This window comes from Lipotes vexillifer, unplaced genomic scaffold (assembly GCF_000442215.2).
Source record: "Lipotes vexillifer unplaced genomic scaffold, Lipotes_vexillifer_v1.1 scaffold154, whole genome shotgun sequence".
NCBI classification, from domain to species: domain Eukaryota; kingdom Metazoa; phylum Chordata; class Mammalia; order Artiodactyla; family Lipotidae; genus Lipotes; species Lipotes vexillifer.
The window spans coordinates 753,498-777,702 of record NW_006783737.1 but is presented as its reverse complement, the minus strand read 5'-3'; the positions used below and the strand labels follow the sequence as shown (position 1 = coordinate 777,702).

Sequence of the window (24,205 nt, the reverse complement as noted above, 5' to 3'; positions counted from 1 at the left end):
ATTTCTCTTGAATATATAACCAGGAATAGAATTGCTGATTCATATGGTAGTTCTGTGTTTCCAAAGTGGCTGTCATTATACATTCCCATCAGCTATAATATATTTAAGGATTCCAGTTTCTCCACATCTGTATCACTTGTTATTGTCTGTCTTTTTTATTATAGTCATCCTACAGGTGTGAGTGATACCTCATTTTGATTTGAGTTCATTAGTTAGTGATTAATGATGTTGAACATCTTTTCATGAACTTGTTAGCCATTTGCATATCTTCTTTGGAGAAACATCTATTCAAGTCCCTTGCCAATTTTTTTGTTTTTTTGCCAAATTTTTAATTGAGTTGTTTGTCTTCTTGTTATTGAGTTGTAAGAGTTCTGTATATATATATTTTTTTCTGCATACAGATATATGATTTGCAAATATTTCCTCCCATTTGTAGGTTGTCTTTTCACTTTCTTGATGATGTCCTTTGATGAACAAAAGCATCATTTTAATGAATTCCAGTTTACTGTTTTCTTTTGGTGTCATATCTAAGAATCTGTTGCCAAATCCACGGTCATGAAGATTTATCCCATGTGTTTTTCTTCCAAGAGTTTATAGATTTTTGCTCATATTTAGGCCACTGGATCCATTTTGAGAAATTTTTGTGCATGGTATGAGGTTAAGGTCCAACCTCATTGTTTTGTATCAGGATATCCAGTTGTCCCAATTTGTTGAAGAGACTGTTCTTGCCCCGTTGAATGATTTTCCCACCCTTGTGAAAATCAATTGGCCCTGAATACAAGTGTTTATTTCTGGTCTTTCAACTCGATTTCACTGATCTGTAGGTCTATCCTTATGCCAGTAGCAAGGTGTTGTCTTTATTATTATTTATTATTGTGAAGAAAACACGGAAAACACACGAGATCTACCCTCTTAAATTTTTAAATGTTCAATACAGCATTGTTAACTGCATGCCATTGTTATACAGCAGATCTCTAGAACTTTTTCATCTTGCATGATTGAAGCGCTATATCCATTGAACGACAACCCCTCATCTCCGTCTCCCCATCAGAACCCCCGTGATTACTGTTCTGCTTTCTGCTGCTATGACTTTGACTATTTTAGATACCTCACGTAAGTGAAATCAAGTAGTACTTGTCCTTCTGTGACTGGCTTACTTCACACAGCATAATGTTCTCAAGGATCATCCATGTTGTTGCATACTGCAGGATTTCCTTCTCTTTTTTCAGGCTGAGTAATAGTCCATTGCATGTATACACTGCATTTTCTTTATTTATTCATCAGGCCATGGACATTTAGGTTGTTTCCACCTCTTGGTTATGGTAATAATGCTGCAATAAACATGGAGTGCAAATACCTCTTCCAGAACCTGTTTTCAATTCTTTTGAATAAATACCCAGGAGTGGGATTGCTGGAGAGTACCACAATGTTTTGATTACCTAAACTCTGTAGTAAGTTGTGGTAAGTTTTGAAATCAGGAAGTGTAAGTACTACAAATCTGTTCCTTCTTTTTCAAGATTATTTTGGCTATGTGGGTCCCTTGCATTTCTCTAAGAATCTGAAGATCGGCTTTTCCATTTTTACCAGGAAAAACTGTTGGAATTTTGATAAGGTTTGCAGTGAATCTAAATTACTTTGAGTAGTATTGCTATATTAACAATATTGTCTTCCAATACATGAACACAGGATATCTTTCCATGTGTTTAGGTCTTCTTTAATTTCTTTCAGCAATGTTTTATAGTTTTCGATGTAAAATACTATCACTTCCTTGGTTAAATTTATACCTAGGTATTTTATTCTTTGAATAGTGTTGTAAACGGAATATTCTTAATTTCCTTTTTAGATTGTTCATTGCTAGTGTATACAAATTCATTGGATGTTTCTGTGTTGATCTTGTACCCTATAACTTTGCTGAATTCATTTATTAGCTCTAGTAACTTCTTGTGAGTTATTTGGGATTTCCTGTATGTATGATCATGTCACCTGTGAATAAATACAGTTTTAATTCTTCCTTTTCAATTTGGATAACTTTTACTTCTTTGTCTTGCCTAGTGACTATAGCTAGAATTTTTAATACAATCTTGAACAGCAGAGGTGAAAGCAGGCCTCCTTGTCTTGTTCCTCATCTTAGGGAGAAATCTTTCAATCTTTCACCATCAAGTATGATGTCAAATGTGGATTTTTATAAATTCCCTTCATCACATTTAGGAAGTTTCCTTCTGTTCCTACTTTTCTGTAAGTATGTATCATGAAAGAGTGGTGAATTTTGTCAAAGGCTTCTTCTGCATCAGTTGAGATAATTGTGTGTGAGTTTTCTTTTATTCTATGAATATGGTGTATTATATTGATTGATTCTCTTATGATGAACTTCCCTTGCATTACTGGGATAAATTCCACTTGGTCATGGTTTATAATCGTTTTAACATGGATTCAGTTTGCTGGTATTTTGTTGAGAATTTTTAATTTACATTTCAAAGGGGTATTGGTCTATACTTTTCTTTCCTTATTACGTCTTTGTCTGGCTTTGGTATCAGGTAATGCTGGTCTCTTAGAATGAGTTAGGAAATATTCCCTCACCTTCTATTTTTGGGAAGAGTTGAAGAAAGATTTTTACTAATTCTTCCTTAAATGTTTGGTAGAATTCACCAGTCAAGGCATCTGTTTCAGGGTTTTTCTATGTTGGGAGTCTTTTTTTTTTTTTTTTTTTTTTGCGGTACGCGGGCCTCTCACTGTTGTGGAGCACAGGCTCCGGACGTGCAGGCCCAGCTGCTCCGCGGCACGCGGGATCTTCCCAAACTGGGGCACGAACCCGTGTCCCCCGCATTGGCAGGCGGACTCTCAACCACTGCGCCACCAGGGAAGCCAAGTTGGGAGTCTTTTGATTACCAATTCAATCTCTTTACTTGTTTTAGGTCTAGTCATATTTCTTGTTTTCATGATTCAGTCTTTGTAGGTTGTGTGTTTCTAGGAATTTGTCCATTTCATCAAGGTTATTTAATTTGTTGGTGTATGAATTAGTTTCCTAGGGCTACCGTAACATAGTACCACAAATTTTAGTGATTTAAAACAACAGAATTTTATTCTCTCACAGTTCAGTAAGCTAGAAATTTGAGGCTAAGGTGTCAGCAGAATTGATTCTTTCTAGAGGCTCAGAGGGAGAGACTATCCCATGCCTCTCTCCCCGCTTCTGGGAGAAGAAAGATCTCTAATCAATAACCTAACATACAGGCTCTTTGGTGAGGCTACTAGTGGACTCTGGGAGGGCTCATGCCAAGGAGTACTTCCCAGAATTTTTGCTGCCAGTGTCCTTGTCCCTGTGGTGAGCCACAGCCACCCCCTGCCTCTGCAGCAGACCATCTAACACTAGCAGGTCCTGGAAGCTCACAGATGAGTTCTGCCTGCCTTTAAAAAAGACAGATAAACCCTCTTATCAATAAGTTGTTCCAGAAAAGAGAAAGTGGAAAACACAGAGGGCAGAGAGCAGAAGCAAGAAGAACTACAATCCTGCAGCCTGTGGAGCTAAAACCACATTCACAGGAAGATAAACGAGATGAAAAGGCAGAGGGCTATGTACCAGATGAAGGAACAAGATAAAACCCCAGAAAAACAACTAAATGAAGTGGAGATAGACAACCTTCCATAAAAAAAATTCAGAATAATGATAGTGAAGATGATCCAGGATGCTGGAAAAAGAATGGAGGCAAAGATCGAGAAGATGCAAGAAATGTTTAACAAAGACCTAGAAGAGTTAAAGAACAAACAAACAGAGATGAACAACACAATAACTGAAATGAAAAATACACTAGAAGGAATCAACAGCAGAATAACTGAGGCAGAAGAACGGTTAAGTGACCTGAAAGACAGAATGGTGGAATTCACTGCTGCAGAACAGAATAAAGAAAAAAGAATGAAAAGAAATGAAGACAGCCTAAGAGACCTCTGGGACAACATTAAATGCAACAACATTCGCATTATAGGGGTCCCAGAAGGAGAAGAGAGAGAGAAAGGACCTGAGAAAATATTTGAAGAGATTATAGTTGAAAACTTCCTTAACGTGGAAAGGAAATAGCCACCCAAGTCCGGGAAGCACAGAGAGTCCCATACAGGATAAACCCAAGGAGAAACATGCCAACACACATAGTAATCATATTGGCAAAACTTAAAGACAAAGAAAAATTATTGAAAGCAGCAAGGGAAAAATGACAACATACAAGGGGACTCCCAAAAGGCTGCCAGCTGATATCTTGGCAGAAACTCTACAAGCCAGAAGGGAGTGGCATGACATATTTAAAGTGATGAAAGGGAAGAACCTACAACCAAAATTGCTCTACCCAGCAAGGATCTCATTTAGGCTCAATGGAGAAATCAAAAGCTTTACAGACAGGCAAAAGCTAAGAGAATTCAGCACCACCAAACCAGCTCTACAACAAATGCTAAAGGAACTTCTCTAAGTGGGAAACACAAGAGTAGAAAAGGACCCACAAAAACAAACCCCAAACAATTAAGAAAATGGTAATAGGAACATATATATTGATAATTACCTTAAACGTGAATGTGTTAAATGCTCCAGCCGAAAGACACAGGCTTGCTGAATGGATACAAAAACAAGACCCATACATATGCTGTCTTCAAGAGACCCACTTCAGACCTAGGGACACATACAGACTGAAAGTGAGGGGATGGAAAAAGATATTCCATACAAATGGAAATCAAAAGAAAGCTGGAGTAGCAATATTCATACCAGATAAAATAGACTTTAAAATAAAGAATGTTACAAGAGACAAGGAAGGACACTACATAATGATCAAGGGATCAATCCAAGAAGAAGATATAACAATTATAAATATATATGCATCCAACATAGGAGCACCTCAATACATAAGGCAACTGCTAACAGCTGTAAAAGAGGAAATCAACATTAACACAATAATAGTGGGGGACTTTAACACCTCACTAACACCAATAGACAGATCATCCAAACAAAAAGTTAGTAAGGAAACACAAGCTTTAAATGACACAATAGACCAGATATATTTAATTGATATTTATAGGACATTCCATCCAAAAACAGCAGATTACACTTCCTTCTCAAGTGCGCACAGAACGTTCTCCAGGATAGGTCACATCTTGGGTCACAAATCAAGCCTCAGTAAATTTAAGAAAATTGAAATCATATCAAGCAGGTTTTCTGACCACAATGCTCTGAGATTAGAAATCAGTTACAGGGAAAAAAAAGTAAAAAACACAAACACATGGAGACTAAACAATACGTTACTAAATAACCAAGAGATCACTGAAGAAATCAAAGAGGGAATCAAAAAAATCCTAGAGACAAATGACAATGAAAACATGACCATCCAAAACCTATGGGATTCAGCAAAAGCAGTTCTAAGAGGGAAGTTTATAGCAATACAGTCCTACCTCAAGAAACTGAACAAACATCTCAAATAAACAATCTAACCTTACACCTAAAGGAACTAGAGATAGAAAAACAAACAAAACTCAAAGTTAGTATAAGGAAAGAAATCATAAAGATCAGAGCAGAAATAAATGAAATAGAAACAAAGAAAACAATAGCAAAGATCAATAAAACTAAAAGCGGTTTTTTTGAGAAGATAAACAAAATTGATACACCATTAGCCAGACTCATCAAGAAAAAGAGGGAGAGGACTCAAATCAATAAAATTAGAAATGAAAACTGAGAAGTTACAACAGACACTGCAGAAATACAAAGCATCCTAAGAGACTACTACAGGCAACTCCATGCCAATAAAATGGACAACCTGGAAGAAATGGACAAATTCTTAGAAAGGTATAAACTTCCAAGACTGAACCAGGAAGAAATAGAAAATATGAACAGACCAATCACAAGTAATGAAATTGAAACTGTAATTAAAAATCTTGCAACAAACAGAAGTCCAGGACCAGATGGCTTCACAGGTGAATTCTATCAAACATTTAGAGAAGAGCTAACACCCATCCTTCTCAAACTCTTCCAAAAAATTGCAGAGGAAGGAACACTCCCAACTCATTCTATGAGGCCACCATCACACTGATACCAAAACCAGACAAAGATATTACAAAAAATGAAAATTACAGACCAGTATCACTGATGAATATAGATGCAAAAATCCTCAACAAAATACTAGCAAACAGAATCCAACAGCACATTAAAAGGATCATACACCACGATCAAGTGGGATTTATCCCAGGAATGCAAGGATTCTTCAATACATGCAAATCAATCAATGTGATACACTGTATTAACAAATTGAAGCAGAAAAACCATATGATCATCTCAATAGATGCAGAAAACGCTTTTGACAAAATTCAACACCCATTTATGATAAAAACTCTCCAGAAAGTGGGCATAGAGGGAACCTACCTCAACATAATAAAGGCCATATACAACAAACCCACAGCAAACATCATTCTCAATGGTGAAAAACTGAATGCATTTCCTCTAAGATCAGGAACAAGACAAGGATGTCCACTCTCACCACTATTATTCAACATAGTTTTGGAAGTCCTAGCCACGGTAATCAGAGAAGAAAAAGAAAAAAAAAGGAGTACAAATTGGGAAAGAAAAGTAAAACTGTCACTATTTGCAGATGATAGGATACTATAGATAGAAAATCCTAAAGATGCTACCAGAAAACTACTAGAGCTAATCAATGAATTTGGTAAAGTTGCAGGATACAAAATTAATGCACAGAAATCTCTTGCATTCTATACACTAATGATGAAAAATCTGAAAGAGAAATAAGGAAATACTCCCATTTACCATTGCAACAAAAATAATAAAATGCCTATGAATAAACCTACCTAGGGAGAAAAAAGACCTGTATGTAGAAAACTATAAGGCACTGATGAAAGAAATTAAAGATGATACAAACAGATGAAGAGATATACCATGTTCTTGGATTGGAAGAATCAATATTGTGAAAATGACTATACTACCTAAATCAATCTACAGATTCAATGCAATCCCTATCAAATTACCAAAGGCAGTTTTTACAGAACTAGAACAAAGATTCTCAAAATTTGTATGGAGACAAAAAAGACCCCGAATAGCCAAAGTGGTCTCTAGGGGAAAAAAACAGAGCTGGAGGAATCAGACTCCCTGACTTCAGACTACACTACAAGCTACAGTAATCGAGACAATATGGTTCTGGCACAAAAACAGAAATATAGATCAATGGAACAGGATAGAGAGCCCAGAGATAAACCCACGCACCTATGGTCAACTAATCTATGACAAAGGAGGCAAGGATATACAATGGAGAAAAGACAGTCTCTTCAATAAATGGTGCTGGGAAAACTGGACAGCTACATGTAAAAGAATGAAATTAGAACATTCCCTAACACCATACACAAAAATAAAGTCAAAATGGATTAGAGACCTAAATGTAAGACCGGACACTATAAAACTCTTAGAGGAAAACATAGGAAGAACACCCTTTGACATAAATCACAGCAAGATCTTTTCTGATCCACCTCCTAGAGTAATGGAAATAAAAACAAAAATAAGCAAATGGGACCTAATGAAACTTCAAAGCTTTTGCACAGCAAAGGAAACTACAAACAAGACGAAAAGACAACCCTCAGATTTGGAGAAAATATTTGCAAATGAATCAGTGGGCAAGAGATTAATCTCCAAAATATATAAACAGCTCATGCAGCTCAATATTAATAAAACAAACAACCCAATCCAAAAATGGCCAGAAGACCTAAATAGACACTTTTCCAAAGAAGACATAATGATGGCCAAGAAGCACATGAAAAGCTGCTCAACATCACTAATTATTAGCAAGATGCAGATCAAAACTACAATGAGGTACCATCTCACACCAATTAGAATGGGCATCATCAGAAAATCTACAAACAACAAATGCTGGAGAGGGTGTGGAGAAAAGGGAACCCTCTTACACTGTTGGAAGGAATGTAAATTGATACAGCCACTATGGAGAACAGTATGGAGGTTCCTTAAAAAACTAAAAATAGAATTACCATATGATCCAGCAATCCCACTACTGGGCATATACCCTGAGAAAACCAAAATTCAAAAAGAGTCATGTACCAAAATGTTCATTGCAGCTCTATTTACAATAGCCAGGACATGGAAGCAACCTAAATGCCCATTGACAGACGAATGGTTAAAGAAGATGTGGTACATATATACAGTGGAATATTACTCAGCCATAAAAAGGGACAAAATTTGCTCATTTGTAGAGACGTGGATGGATCTAGAGACTGTCATACAGATTGAAGTAAGTCAGAAAGAGAAAAACAAGTATTGTATATTAATGCATAAATGTGGAACCTAGAAAAATGGTACAGGTGAACCGGTTTGCAGGGCAGAAAATGAGACACAGATGTAGAGAACAAACGTATGGACACTAAGGGAGGAAAATGGTTGGGATAGGGGGTGGTGGTGGTGTGATGAATTGGGAGATTGGGACTGACATGTATACACTAATATGTATAAAATGGACAACTAATGAGAACCTGCTATAGAAATTACATAAATAAATAAGAAAAGAAAAGAATAACCTAATGTTATACCTTAAGGAACTAGAAAAAAAAAAGAGTAAAGTGAAACCAACATTTTGTTTATCTCCACTCTAATCTTTATTATTTCCTTCCTTTTGCTAACTTTGGTTTTAGTCTGCTCTTATTTTTCTAGCTCCTTAAGGTATAACATTAGGTTATTGATTTGAGATATTCTCTTTTAATGTAGACATTTGTGGCTATAATTTTTTGCATGTTGTGTTTTCATTTTTATTTAGCTAATTATTTTCTAATTTCCCTAATGATTTCTTCTTTAACCTCTTGATTGTATTGGTGTGTGTGGCTTAATTTCCACATATTTGTGAATTTTCCAGTTTTCCTTCTTATATTGATTTCCAGTTTTATTCTGCTGTGGTCAGAGGGGATACTTTATATGAATGCAATCTTTATAAATTTCCTGAGCCTTGAGATTTGGCAATGCAATTTAACTGATATTTAGCCATCTCATTATTTTATTATTAAGCACCCTCCTAGTTGCTGGTTTTTTTTTTTTTTTAATTAGACTCCAGAGTTTCAATAAAGTTGATTCTGTCAGGTTTTACTAGTTTCATGGTTACTTCAGTGAAATGACTGATGCTTGAAGTTTCCTACTCCACCATTTCTGTGATGTCACACATCTCCCATGCTTATCTTGCAGACATCTGTTACTTGACTTTCTTCAGAAGCCATCCCTGTCTTTATCCTTACCTCCCAGTTTTGAGCCAGATGCCCTTTTTTGGGCTCCCTTTACACTGCCCTTCCCGAAGACAAATAATTTTTTTCCCTGAATTGATTTGGAAGTGAATGTATTCTGAACATCCCAACCCTGGTAGAAGGTCTCTATTCATCCCCATAAATGTTGGATTAATGAAAGTTGCATGAGTGAATAAAGAAGAAACAAATTTACGTTCTCATGAACTTACTACAAAGCCAATTTATAGGTTGCTAAAGGGTTATAATTAAAAAGTACTTAACATGAAAACTACTTTTAATGTAATTTAATCATTCTTGAGGACTTCAGAAGACACTTCAGAATCTCATGATACATTAGGATGATGAGTAGAAACATCTTATCATTTAATATGACTACAGATTAGAAACTGTGGAGGATGGCATCTACTGTTGCTCAAAAACACATTTTGAATTTATCCTAGTTAAATAAGTCATTTACATTAACTTGTTTGTCTTTGGGAGACATATCTGTCTTCTGACAGATATGTTTATTTGATTATTTTGGCTATATGATTTCCATAGAAACAAGCACTTGCTAGGTATTTGTTCATTGTGTATAAGTAAAGATTTATAACTTTCACATGTTTTCTTGCTTTTTAAAACTACTTGAAGAGGGGCTTCCCTTCCCTGGTGGCGCAGTGGTTGAGAGTCCGCCTCCCAATGCAGGGGACGTGGGTTTGATTCCTGGTCCGGGAAGATCCCACATGCCGCGGATCAACGCCATGGCCGCTGAGCCTGCGCGTCCGGAGCCTGTGCTCCGCAACGGGAGAGGCCACAACAGTGAGAGGAAAAAAAAAAAAAAAAAAAAAAAAAAAAAACTACTTGAAGAGACAATCTTATTTTACATTGGCTACTATTAGGAATTTTTAATGTGAGCACCAAAGCATGAAATGTTGGTCCAGATACAGAAATCTTAAATATATTAAAGACCTGAAATGAATTGCTATTATATGGCTAAGGATATGCTATGCCTCAAGTTGCATTTAGAAAACATAAGAATTACTTGCTATAACATCCTGACACACATGGTTAGCCAGGTAGATAAGTCTTAGTCCTACCTCCCAATACAGATTTATTAAGGACTCGTTTTGTATTCCTTGCCATGTTTCAACGTATCTTGCTTTTTTTACCTTTTAAAAAAGAAACACAAACAACAAAAAACCCACAAACTAAGAGCTCAATTATTTTTATGTTATTTAATTTATTTTTCAGTTAATTTTACAAGGAACTCTTGTTATAATTGTATTGTTGCTCCTCACGTATTATTATTCCTTGAAACTAGTCAACTATAAGTCATTCATTATACAGAAACAGCATCAGAAGAAGTTAACAGAAGGACTAAACCCATGATGCAAAGATTTCATATTGAAATCTTACTTGGTTGACTCACAAACTTCTGTCTATCTTTCCCGGAGTAGGATAATGGAGTAAGAACCATTGACTATTTTCTTTTTTCCCTCTAATACTGTAAATTCTTGACAAAGTATTATTAGTGGTGAAGGATAACATGTAAGAGTTATGTGAAAACACAAATAAATACAAAAAGGAATGTTGTCATCATCTGTTTTTTCTTCACTTAAAAACATTGTTTTATTTGTGCCAAGTAGGCCCCACTTTCATAAACATTATAATTTATTCTTTTACCTAAGTTTATTTCCCAGTCTACTTTGAATATCTAGGAAGCTACAGCTACATTTTTCAAAACTATCAAAAATCCACATTACCAACTAAAAACACTCAACATTTGGTTTCTGAAGCTGTATTGTAGTCTTTATTGTTGCTAAATGAGCACAGTTTTCTTCAGTAGGAAATTTTTTCTAATAGTTCACAAAATTTACAAATTTGTGGCATTACATTTTTGAGATCTTATTCTATCCTAAATTTTAAATAAGAGTTTAAAATATTTATTTATCTACTTACTTGGCTGCATCAGGTCCTAGTTGTGGCATGCGGGATCTTTTGTTGCAGTGCATGGGCTTCTCTAGTTGTGGCGTGTGGGCTTCTCTCTAGTTGTGGCATGGTCTCTAGAGCACGCGGGCTCAGTGGTTGCACCACACGGGCTCTCTAGTTGTGGCACACGGGCTCCAGAGTGTGTGGGCTCAGTAGTTGTGGCATGCAGGCTCCAGAGCATGTGGGGTCAGTAGTTGTGGCTCCCTAGTTGTAGTGCTCCGGCTCCAGAGCACGTGGGCTCACTAGTCACGGTGTGCAGGCTTAGTTGCCCCATGGCATGTGGGATCTTAGTTCCCTGACCAGAGATCGAACCCATGTCCCCTGCATTGGAAGGCAGATTCTTAACCACTGGACCACCAGAGAAGTCCTTAAATATGAGTTTTTAGAACTCCTTTCTTTACTTTGGTTTTGCCAAATATACAGTTGTATCTATTGTTTCAGAATTATTGTTGTTGTTGTTTTAATGTTGCATATTTTCTAGAGACTAGCTGGTGAATGATTTTGTATCTGATGCGTATGAGAGCCTATTGAAATTAAAATCCTAGTATGGAAATTACTCAGAGGAAACTCACCACAAATTTAAACATAGATAATACACCCATTAGAATGACTAAAACAAAAAATAGTAATAATACCAAATACTGGCATGGATGTGAGGAAAACTGGATCTCTCACATATTGCTGGTGGAAATGTAGAATGCTGCACTGATCTAGAAAATAATTTGGCGGCAGTTTCTTACAAAACTAAACACACACTAACCATCTGATCCATCAATTGTGCTTTCGGGCCTTTATCCCAGATAAATGAAAACTTATGTTTGTGCAAAAAAAACTGTACATGAATGCTCATAGCAACTTTATTCTTAATAGCAAAGTACTGGAAACAACCCAAGTATCCTTCAGTGAGTGAAGAGTTCAACAAATTTGGTATATCCAAACAATGGAATACTACTCAGCAATAAAAAGGAGTGAATACATGAAACAACTTGAATGGACCTCCAAGGTATTATGCTCAGTTTAAAAAAAATGGAGCTCAAAATGTTATTGGGTTGTGGCCAAAAAGTTCATTTGACTTTTTCCGTAAGATGGTATGGAAAAGCCCGAACGAACTTTTTGGCCAGCCCACATACACAGTATTAATATATGATTCCTAAAATGATAAAATTATAGAGATGACAGATAGATTAGTGTTTGCCTGGTGATAGGGACAAGGGGTAGGGTGGAGGAAACACAAGAGAGTTCTTCTGTGGTGATGGAAAAGTTCTGTAAGTCGATTGTGGTGTGGTTACACAAATCTATACATAGGATTAAATTGCATAGAAGTGTCTACACACACACACACACACACACACACACACACAAATACAGATGAATGCAGGTTGAAAAAATCATGAAAACTGAATAGGTCTATAAACTCACTAGCAGCAATGTATTGACCTTAATTTCCTCATTTTGATATTGTCCTACAGCTATATGAGATGTTTCCAATGAGGGAAGGTGAGTGAAGGGTACCCAGGACTCCACTGGTTTTGCAGCTTCTTATGAGTCTATATTGATTTCAATATTAAAAGATTTTTTAAGAGTAGCTGTAGCACAATTATTAAACACTATTAAACATTTAAAAATAGAACCAGCCCTTCATACAATTGGCATTTAAAACAACCTTCTTTTCAGAGGCTTACTTCTAAAAGTCTTCCATTTGAAATGGTGATTTTTTATTTCAATTCAAGCATGCAGTTGTGTCGAAAAATATGGTCTGTGAACATAAAAGCTTCAACTTTGCTCCTCCGCTCGGTTTTCTTCTTCTTAAAATGCCCTTTATTTGACCAAGAAGGATATCATTTCCCAAAGTACCGAGAGAGCCATATTTAACTTGAACAGCACTGTTCTTTTAGGTTATTAAGGCTGTTCAATTTTCACTATTTGTTGCTACCCTGAGTTGGAGACTCTTCTGAAACGTCAGACTGAGAAAATTGTACTAGTTCCAACACACACACACACACACACACACACACACATACACACACACACACACACACACACACAGAGCAAAGCTTTGGAATTAGTGCAATAAATAACCTTTGAAAACAATTAAAAAGCAACAATTGAATGCTAAGATGTATAAAACTGTCTTGTGCCTTTTTTTCTTTGAACATCAGCGTGACCAAGGAATCAAGAAACACACTACAGAGTTCAACTGAAAAAGCATTTATTGAGTACCTATATATCATAATCATAATACCTTATAATGACATGCATGTTATGCAGAGTGGTATAGGTTATAATGATGATAAAAGAGTTTACACTCTCCAAGATATCTCAAATCTGCATCCCCAATATTGACAAATACCCTAGGTTTTATACTGGCACGTTTAGTGAGAAGATGCAAAGCATGATATAATACCAATGGTGAGAAAATCAAAAATCCAACAGAGTCAAAGGAAGAAATAGCTTAGCCGGCTTGGGTGAAAATAGGATAGGTCTTTGGAGAGAGGCATCAGGGTCAGGAGAGGAATTGCAAGGCTGTGAAAATCAAAACCCTACGGACAGTGGTTTGTAGGACTACAACCATATACTAAATAATAGAATGTATAAGAATTAGGAATTCCACAGACAGAGTTATCCTCTCTGTTCTCTGAACGGTACAGGATACATGTAGAGAAAATAAATTAAAAAAAATTTTGCCCAATTGTGGATAAAATTTGGCATTTTCAACAAAATATCCTATAGATATTAGATATCCTATATCTATTAGATAAATAGATATGGTGGCACGGATGTATGCTCAAAAGAAAAATCACCAGACTCCTCTCTTTTGTTCTCATTTTTTCGTTTTTGTTTTGTTGTTGGAAAATATGTCTTAGAATTAGTGGATACTAATACATTCTCTAAATAGTTTTATAAAGAAATGCTAGTTAAGGACTTTGCTGGTGGCGCAGTGGTTAAGAATCTGCCTGCTAATGCAGGGGACACAGGTTCGAGCCCTGGTCTGGGAGGATCCCACATGCCGCGGAGCAACTAAGCCTAGGCACCACAACTACTGAGCCTGCGCTCTAGAGCCCGCAAGCCACAACTACTGAGCCCGCGTGCCACAACCACTGAAGCCCACACACCTAGAGCCCGTGCTCTGCAACAAAGAGAAGCCACCGCAATGAAGAGTAGCCCCCACTCAACGCAACTGGAGAAAGCCCGCGCACAGCAATGAAGACCTAACGCAGGCAAAAATAAATAAATAAGTTTTTTTCTTAATTAAAAACAAAAGAAAGGCTAGTTATATTTTACTTTATTTGATTTGGACTACTTAATGTGCTAACTTTTTATTGTTGATCGGGTTAATTCAGTTTTATTAAAGCCAACATTAAATTACCAGGAAAAACAAAAATCAAAAGGTTAATATGTTATTTTGAAATGCATTACAAATAAGGTGGATTAATGGATGGGTGAGGATAGATAGATGTGTGAAAAATCAGTGTAAGAAAACGTTAAATGTAGAATCTAGGAGTGGGGATATGGGTGTTCACTATAAAAATCTTTCAATTTGTCTGTATGTTTGAAAATTTTCATAAAATTTTGGAAAGAAAATGCAAAAAAAGAAAAACATCAAAAGGACAACCAGAGATTTCGGTGCCCAGATAGATAGATAGATAGATAGATAGATAGATAGATAGATAGATAGATGATAGATAGACAGATAGATTGATAGATTGCTTCATTTCCTGAAATAATAAACTAGGGACTTTGTCAGTATTCTTGACCTCAAACAAATAGACTGCCAAATATTTCTCCAGCAAAGATGGTTTATTCAGGACCAACAGAGAATTGCAATTTAGCAAAGGAAAGAGAGCACTTCTTTAGAGGGAAAAGAAAGTTGGGAGGGCTGTGATAAACAAAGAGTCCATGGCTTTTCATTGGCTGAGTCCTTGCCAGGAAAGGAGTCTTTCTTCTTGCCATTGGACTCTGCTCTCCTTGCAGGGCCTGAGAGCTCCCCCTTCTGGTCTCCCAACTCTATTTAATTGAGGGTTTCATTCATTAATTTTTTACAGTATACAGCAATTAAGAAAATGTTACAGAAACCAAAGCCTTGCATTAGAAACCTCAAATGTGGTTTCTAGGTAAAGGATAAAATGCTGGAGATTAGCTATGGTAGTGGAAAGTATCCATTTATATGGAAATACCTTTTCCTGCCCCACCTTTACATTGGTGTTATGCTTTGTAAGTATCTGAATGTTCTGGGCATATATTGTCACCTGGGGGCCCAGGTCTGTCCGTTAAGACTCTCTAACTCTCCAGGAGATCCAAATGATACAAGTTAGGCTTGTCTTCAGATGGAGAGCACAAGAACAGAAACACGTAGCTACTTAACTTAAAGATCAACATTATATGGAACCAACCAAAAAAATACCTCACTAATGTTTATATCCAGTCATGAAAAAGAGCTTTCTGTATTTTTTTCTGATTTTGGTCCACACCATTTTAAATATTCTTTCCTCTTAAAGTCAAATTGGAATTTTCAATGAGTCTAAAAAAGACCTGATTGGTTTAGAATTGATTAACGTAGGAGTATTCACTGCTTATCGTATTCAAGGTAAATAGCACTTGATTATCAGTTGATTAGTAGCTCCTCTGAATTACTGCAAGCATTTCTCTTCACATTCAACACTGGATCCATCTTCCAAAGTTCCCAGAACTGCAAAGCTTCAGATTCATGAAGAGGGTGCCTTGACAGTTCCATTGTTTCTAAGCAGGATCAAAGGATCTCAGAAATCCCAGACAAGTTGATATTGACCCTTTTTAAAAAGTTATGGACAAAGGAAGTGTTTCTGCAAACCTCCTTTAGATACAGGGTCAAATAACCAGTTGGAAAATTTTCTAAAGGTGTCACATTAAACTTTAATAATACCTTCATTTTTATGGGGCTTTTAACTTTGGAAATTGCTTTCACGTGCATTATCTCATTGCATGTTCTCTTTCATTGAAACAGTGTCTAGGTTTTAGGGCTAAATTGCAATGACATAGATATCAAAATGTTGACAAGGACAATTCAAGAAAAATGATTACTACTGTGCCAAACAGAAGTATCTACAAGGAACTGACTGACTTCAAGATCAAGTACTACGGTGTGTTAAGATTCTGATGGTTCCTTTAGCCCGCTGCCCTACTGCTGGAGCTTTCTCGGAGCCATTTCACCTTTTTTTTTTTTTCAAGGAGGAAATGAGTCACTTCTTTTTGTCTCCTTCCATCCTTCTTATTTCTGATTTTCTTTTTCTTTTCAATCAATCTCCAGGTGAGCCCGACCCCAGGCTGCATCCGTGCGCTCATGAAGATGCTGTACTGCCCTTACTGTCGGGGACTCCCCACGGTGAGACCATGCAACAACTACTGCCTCAATGTCATGAAGGGCTGCCTGGCAAATCAGGCTGATCTCGACACCGAGTGGAATCTGTTTATAGGTAAGGAGCGGCTCCGCGGATCCAAGGACAGGGGTGTGGGAACAGCAGGTGTTCGTGGTACCTGATGGGCAGGTCCAAACTGGTGATGACTTGTAGAGACTAGGAGGGTTAAAACAAACACAGGCGCGCGCGCGCGCGCGCACACACACACACACACACACACACACACACACACAGGCGCGCACGCACACACAGCGTTTAGCAAATTATAAATATTATATTGCATTTTTCTTTAATTTTTGTAAACCTGAAAAATAAGACTTCCTGGTCTGTTGTGAAAGACTTTCCCGTTAAAGATTGTACGAGCCAGCTGTACTGGATTAGCTGATCTCTCTGATGAAGATAAAAGTAATCTTGTTGAATTTCTGGGAGCTCCTGTGAGTAAGGGACATGTTAGAAAAGAATCTTGTTTTAAGAAAAAGCCCACAGTACTGTCTCTTTCTTATTTGTAGTATCTCAACATAGTCACAGATATTAGTAAACAATTCCTTCCTTAAACATCCATGATGAAAATAACTCAATATTTTTGCTAAAATATGCAGATTTTCTTCCTCAGTATCTAGAGAAGAATGTTTTCAGCACAGCAGCATGAAACAGCCTTCCTGTCTTTAGAAGGGAGGAAGGAGGGAGGTGGGGAGATACAGGGAAGTTCTGTGAATCACCACTGTGGTCTGGAGTGGCAGAAACCACTCACGAGTCTGCACTGCCAAAAGATATTTCCCAAATAGCTATCCAAGGATGAAAGGACAAATTTCATAGGCAGGCTTCTCCCAGGAAAATACACAGACCTTGAAAGAGTAAATGTGTTTTCTCCCGCTCTGTCAAATAGCCTTCAAATAAAAGTACTTTCAATTGCTTTTACTGGGATTGCATAGTGACAGGCAGAGTGGTGCCAGTAACAGTGGCACTCGTCAGCCTCAGAGGGACAAAGTTATTTATGCAAACCTGTAAACCAGTCTTCTGACATCTAAGATTTGGGTAGGAAAGGAAAAGGATGCATCGGAATGCAAAGAAACCTTAGCCCACCGTGCAAAAATGCGCATTCAGCCTTGGTGTCAAAAGCCATTACCTGACACACTATTATGCTTAGGAAGCCCAGAGAAAACTGTTTTGAAGTTTTAGAAAAAAGATTTTAGAGTGGGTAGATCCAAATGGAAGTCATCCAACAAAATCTCAGAAATCATTACAGAGAGAATAAATTGATGTATTCTTCTCTCTCCCTTCTGCGGGAGGACAAAATCCTTTTGTATGATCTTCAGTTACCTCATTTGAGAAATGAAGGAGTTTTTTTAAAAGTTAATCATTAAGGTACCTTTCTAATCAAAAATGATATGATTCTTTGCTACGATTTTTGTTCTTTGCTAAGATTTTGGAAAGGAGTATGAATTTTTTTTAAAAAGTAAGCTTGATCTTCTAAAATATAAATTTACATGAATTTTGGCAAAGACGCTACCTAAATAATGCTAATTAAAAAATACTCTCATCCTTCATTAGTCTACTCAATTCAAAAGGAAAAAGTAATTCAAATGTATTATATTGATATAATCATATTGTCACTTGCATCTGTAAAGCCTAAACTAAAACAATTTTATAAATCGAGAGTGGTAAAATTAAAACAAATCTGTAAATTAAATGCAAACTACAAATAAAAAAAAACTTAAGGTTACCCAAAAAAGTACTCTCATCAAGAAATCTAAAAAGATTTACCTATTTAGAAAAACAGATAAAACTTCATAGCATCATCACTCTTGCATCATAAAGATTATTCATACGGTTTGGTTGAAACTGCCATAATTCATAACACAGTTAAACTGTTTTGGTCAGCTTGCAATTTATTGATGAAAGTAGGCATGTGGATTTTGTTAAGTAGAGCAGGACATGATTAAAAATGAGAATATGAGCTTTTTAACTTGTAAGAGCAACAAGGACTTCTTAATTGGCTTTTTGTTCTCAGTCCTGGCTGGGTATTTGACGTGAAACAAATCCTTATACTTCAATCAACTGGGTTTCCTAGATGCCAGTTTGATGTGAAATTGAATGTCTGGAAAATCATTTCATTTAAAAAACTAACATTTGAACCCAGCCTATGTTGGAGTACCTGATGTTGTACCATACGTTGCAAGGGAACCTCATGGTAATCCTACCTTCTTAATATATTTCATACCTCTTGCTCCTCTATCTCATTTTTTATTTGTCCTAGAGATCTCTAAGAAAATTCTTCCAATTTTCTTTCTTTGGGTTTTGCTATGGCATTGAGAATTGACTACCCACCTAGACTTATAGGGCAAAATATGTTCTTACTAATACTTGTCCAGATGTGAAGTGTTAGTTCACGAATTTATTACATGAATTCAAATGTGCCAAGTCCATTTCCTACACAGATACATCCAAGATGACAGTGTTCATGAATGCAGCAGCAAAAGATCAGTGAGCAAATCAGTAATTCAACAAAAATTATATATAATAGCCCTCTCTCTGATTAGCACCTGCATCCCATCACTCTTGGGCTCCCAGCATCTTGCCATCAAACCCTTTACTCCTACTGCTGTCAGTTGCACGTGCTGTCTCTGTCTGCTACGTTAATGTCCTAGTTTCTACATTTTTAATACATGGTCATCTAAAATGTTAACAGTGACATGCAAGCAACCATCAATAAAAACAAAGATCGAACTGGTGGCACATTCTCATCATCTTTAATTATGAATTAATTGAAAGTGATTTGTAACGATTTAGAATTCAGTTGGTGTCTGCATCATGTCAAAAGAAAGGCACTCCACTGATAAAATGAAATGTTTTAAGTGTTCAAGTAAAAACCCCAGTGGTATTCCATTCAGTTCTGAGGTCCTGTAGTTTTTTTTTTTCTTTTTTGGTTTTTTTAATCCTAGGGGAAAAATAAATCAGGATATTTGGGATATATTTTCATAGTCCGAGGGAAAACGGTTTGTGGGCAGAACACAGTCGTTTCGGTAATGTCCTGTGGTTCTTTTGAGTGTTTGGCATTGATACCAGCATTCCACAGATAAGAACTCTTCCGTTGGACAAGGGACCACGTTGCAGATTACACCTAGCTTGTGAGCACAAAAGTTAAGGCTGAAGTTACATTTATATGGCTATAATAAATCTTGCTTCTACTTAAAAATCTAGGATATGTGGGAAAGCCTCCTCCTAACATCTGGTACCTTCTATAACTAGAGAATAGAATGGACTGAGAATTAGAAAGGAGAAAAAAAGTGGTTTTTCGGTATTAGGAAGCAAATGTTGGTGAGACTAAAGATGGATTCTGTGTTGTTCTGTAATTTTTTTATTACTGAAATGCTGTAGGATACTTACTACTGTAAGTAAAAGGCAAAATGACCTCTGTAGTTCCATGTAAAAGTGAGACCTTAACGTGTTTTTCCCCAACATGGGAGCTTAAGTTTTTAGGTTATCCCAGTTACTGAACGCTTATACTCTTAACATATTAATTCAACTCATTATATTGAGTAAGCTAGACACATACATTTTTTTGCCCTCAGGGAATTTGATGTAGTTAAATTAATTATAATCAACTGTGATAAAGTGTTATGAAAATAGAAGCACGGGATGCCAAGTGTCTCCTCAGCAGGGGAACTTAACCTCATCCGGGGGGTCAGGGAAGCCCTACCTTGCTAAGTATAGAATAAAATACTTATTCTATTGAATAAGTATTGAATTATCATTGTCAAACATAGTTGATGTTGAGCAGCTGTAATATATATAATTGTGACATTATAGGCCCCAAGTATTAGCAAGTCCCCGTGACGATTTCAATAGGTCTAGCGCGATCTATCAGCGGTTCTTAAATACTTGGTTTCTTTTTGACACGTTTTATGATCAACTCTCACCACCAGCACTGCAACTGACTTGAAATGATAAGATTTGGAAAAATGTGTGTTCATTTTTGTCCAGAAAAGGTTGAGTTCTCTGGTCTATTGGTACCCTCTAATGAGGGAGAGACAGAAGAGCAGTATTTTTAATTTAAGCATTTAGGCCTTGGGCACTCGTAGATCAGACAAACCAGTGATATCAAACTTTCTGGGCTTTCTTCCTCCTTTCAAACCAATCAATTACTAAAGTCTCAAGACAGAAAACTGGCACGAGAACACAAACAGAAAACCCAATGTAAGTACCACATCTGTGCCAGGCCAAGAGACAATGCAGTGGGTACTGTTCATTCATCCTCTCGTTTATTCGTAAATACAGCACATGTTTGCTGAGTGTCTAGCATGGATCTTGCTCTGGTGTAAGCATTGGAGTAGAGAAGCTAAGGCCCTGCCTGCTGAGAACAGGGCTCAATATATATTCTTTGAATGGAATAAATGGAAACAAGTAGGCAGAGGAATGGACAGGAATGCAGTTAAGAGGCTGTTCTGTTTCACTTTGTAAGTCTACTCTTTTAATGGAAGTATGACTAATTCAGTCATTTAAAAAGTGCATATCCCTGTTGTTAATGGACTCTATGAGTGCAGGGATGGCAGAAACAAATCAGGTAATGTGCCTGGTTCTTTCATTGTGACAGCTGCTATCAAGTTGTAAATTAGAGCCAGCCACAAGGAAGCTGTGTTAGGTCAGTCAAAGGACTCGTGTCATATTATAAATGGCTATTTGGGGCCACGGATGACTTTCTTAGGACCTGTAAGAGTTGTTTTATCCTCAGGGTATTTAGTGTATTCACAACTTTCTATCTGGGGGAAATGTTGCTAGATAAACATGTATCGTTTCTTATAAGTAAACTTGGGTTATCTCTTTATAAAATGTACAGGACTGTGAGATGTTGCATTTCAGAAGGATATAAAATCAACACAAGGAGCTATTTCAAGCGTTTGTATAAGATACTCCTCTTTCAAAGACTTTCTTAAGCATGAAATCCTATAAATCTGATACATGTTTTAGTTATAAAGAATTCCGTAGTAAATGCGATATGACTGTGGCTGATATATCCTGAAATGCCATGTTTCAAAAACCTCTAGACCCTAAACATAGAAAATTATTTCAAGAACTGTAGCTAGCAGCAAGCTCTCAAGGCTTCTTCATCTCTACTTTGTATATAGAAGACAAGAGCCTATTCAATAATACAGGCCAGAAACTCAACTCTTAAAATGAGGAACAATATAGCCAAAGCAATTATGGTACAATCTGATCTCACTGTTAGCTATAGAACTTACTTTTGCCCTTGTGCATTCCTAGAAGCACCAAGAAAGATTTTAAAAAAAACAACAGAAAGACTTTATTTTCTATCAGTTGAAATCTAACCCCTCTCCAAACTCTGCCTTCCTTTTATAGTCATTGATTCAATATTCCTCATTTCTCATGGACATTTATCATATGCTGTGTTCTCTCTGTAATGCTGGCAGAATGCATAAGCAGTGCTAACTACTCACTGAGAAAAATAAAAAAGAAAGAAAACAGTTGGCTGGTACCCAGCAGCCTTTCACGAGCAGCATTTGTTATCAATTTCCTATGTTTAGAAAGCGGTTTACTTCTGAACTCTGCATACATGAAAATATTTCTCTATGGCACAAGAGGGTTAAAGTCTTAAGGGTGGTATAATGTATGGGGCGATTCAGCAAACACAGAGGGAGGCATTTCCTGACCTCTGAACACTTACTAATACTGATCAGCAACTCAAGGGATTCATGGGACTTGAATTTCCATTCTGAATCAAGCAGATTTTCCCATGGATCAAAGCAGGCAAAGCACATCAAACCTAAAATTCCTTGGTGTAATAGACAAGCAGTCCTTCTAAGGTATGCAGTATGTGTTTCCCTGATCCCCAGTGCCAACTCCTGTTCATCCATCTCTTCCAGTTCCCACATACTCAACTTCTATACAATTTATAATTATAGTTATTCCATTTTCTACTTACTGATGACTATAAATGATATTCTAAATTAGAGTTTCAAGTTGGAATTCATGGCACAATATAATATGACACCAACCAATGGTCTGTAACATGGCATACCTATTTTTGCAAGTATAAAATTCTTTAGGATATAAAATGTTCCATTTATAATGGGAATTTCACTGAAATACCTCTCCTGCCTTATCATGCTCTCCAATTTCTATGAGAACCAGTTACAGAAGGATTTCGTTTACCAGGAGAAAGCAGAGCACATCAGAATTATTCAAAGTGGCTAGAGAATTGCCTTTGTGTTTGGGATTTTACCTTTTGCTTTTAATTTACACTTCAATTTCAGGGTTTCCTATAGATAAATGGTTTAATTTGATAATTATTTCAAAAAGTACTTGTGTTTAATAATCAACATCTGATTTTAGTAACATGATAGTTTTCACTGTCATGTTTTCAAGTTCAAACTATAACACAAGATGTCTGGCTTTTGGCATGCCAAGAGAAAACATTTGATGATTCTTTAGAATGGGATTCAACAGATTCCAAGTTAAATAGATCCCAGAAACCCAGGCCAAAATCAGACACTACCATTAGCCCGGTGACATGCTCAGCAATTCTGATTTCAGGGGATAAGAGAAACATGAGGTAGAATTAAAGCGTTGTGATGTAGAAGCTAGAAAATAAGAAATATAGATAGGGTGAAGCTAGTGGATTGGTAAAGAAAACACATGACTGTTTACAAACAGCAAACTTATACCAAGTCCCAAGGCCACTGCGACCTAAAAGTCCTTCATGTGGTGACCTATTTAATAGAGTAAAGGGGTGGGGGAAGTTACCTCCTGAAGTATTTAGATCACTCTAAAAGTCCTGATTAGTAGCTAAGATGAAAATCTTTAGTTTAACCCAAATAATAAATCCTTGTATAATGTTGCTGTACTTTATTAAAACATCTTAATAACAGTAGTGTTAAATGAGGGTACTTGGACTTCATTTCTCAAAAACATAACATTTACATTAACATAGATATAATTAAATCTTAAATAGAAGTATATTAGATAGAAGAATCAATAGATCTCCAGTTGCTCTAAAAGTTCCTTTAATTCATGATTATCTCAAGAGTAGAACTGTTGATCGTGTCTTAATGTTTGAGTCACTTTTGAAATTAGTTTTGATTTTCCTCAGACTGTTTCTTTAACACTAAAAAAGTCTTTTTGAATCTTATTCTTTTCATCTTCTTTTCTTTGTGGATTGTTTATTATGAGCAACCTCCAAGGAACCAGGGGAGAAGCCAGATAAGAAGAGACGGGCCTGTGAATTATTCTGATGGTTAAAAACAGGTTTTCATTGGTTACTCTAAAAGGGAAATGGGTATAAATGTCCTTGGGAGTAATTTAAACTTTTGAGAACCTTCATGGTCTGTGAAAACTGTGAACTTGTAAGTCACTTAAAAATATTGTGTCGGGCTTCTCTGGTGGCGCAGTGGTTGAGAGTCTGCCTGCCGAAGCAGGGGACACGGGTTCGTGCCCCAGTCCGGGAGGATCCCACATGCCGCGGAGCGGCTGGGCCCATGAGCCATGGCCGCTGGGCCTATGCGTCCGGAGCCTGTGCTCTGCAACGGGAGAGGCCACAACAGTGAGAGGCCCACCTACCGCAA

General features: G+C 36.8%; 1 protein-coding gene across 1 annotated transcript in view; it reads left to right on the top strand.

Moving 5' to 3' along the window:
- The window catches only part of GPC6 (glypican 6), a 1,088,719-nt gene that overhangs the window by 733,184 nt on the left and 331,330 nt on the right, over window positions 1-24,205 (top strand). The window contains exon 4 of the mRNA XM_007456378.1: window positions 16,517-16,682. Coding sequence (XP_007456440.1) covers window positions 16,517-16,682 — 166 coding nt within the window. The remainder of the gene's footprint in view (window positions 1-16,516; window positions 16,683-24,205) is intronic.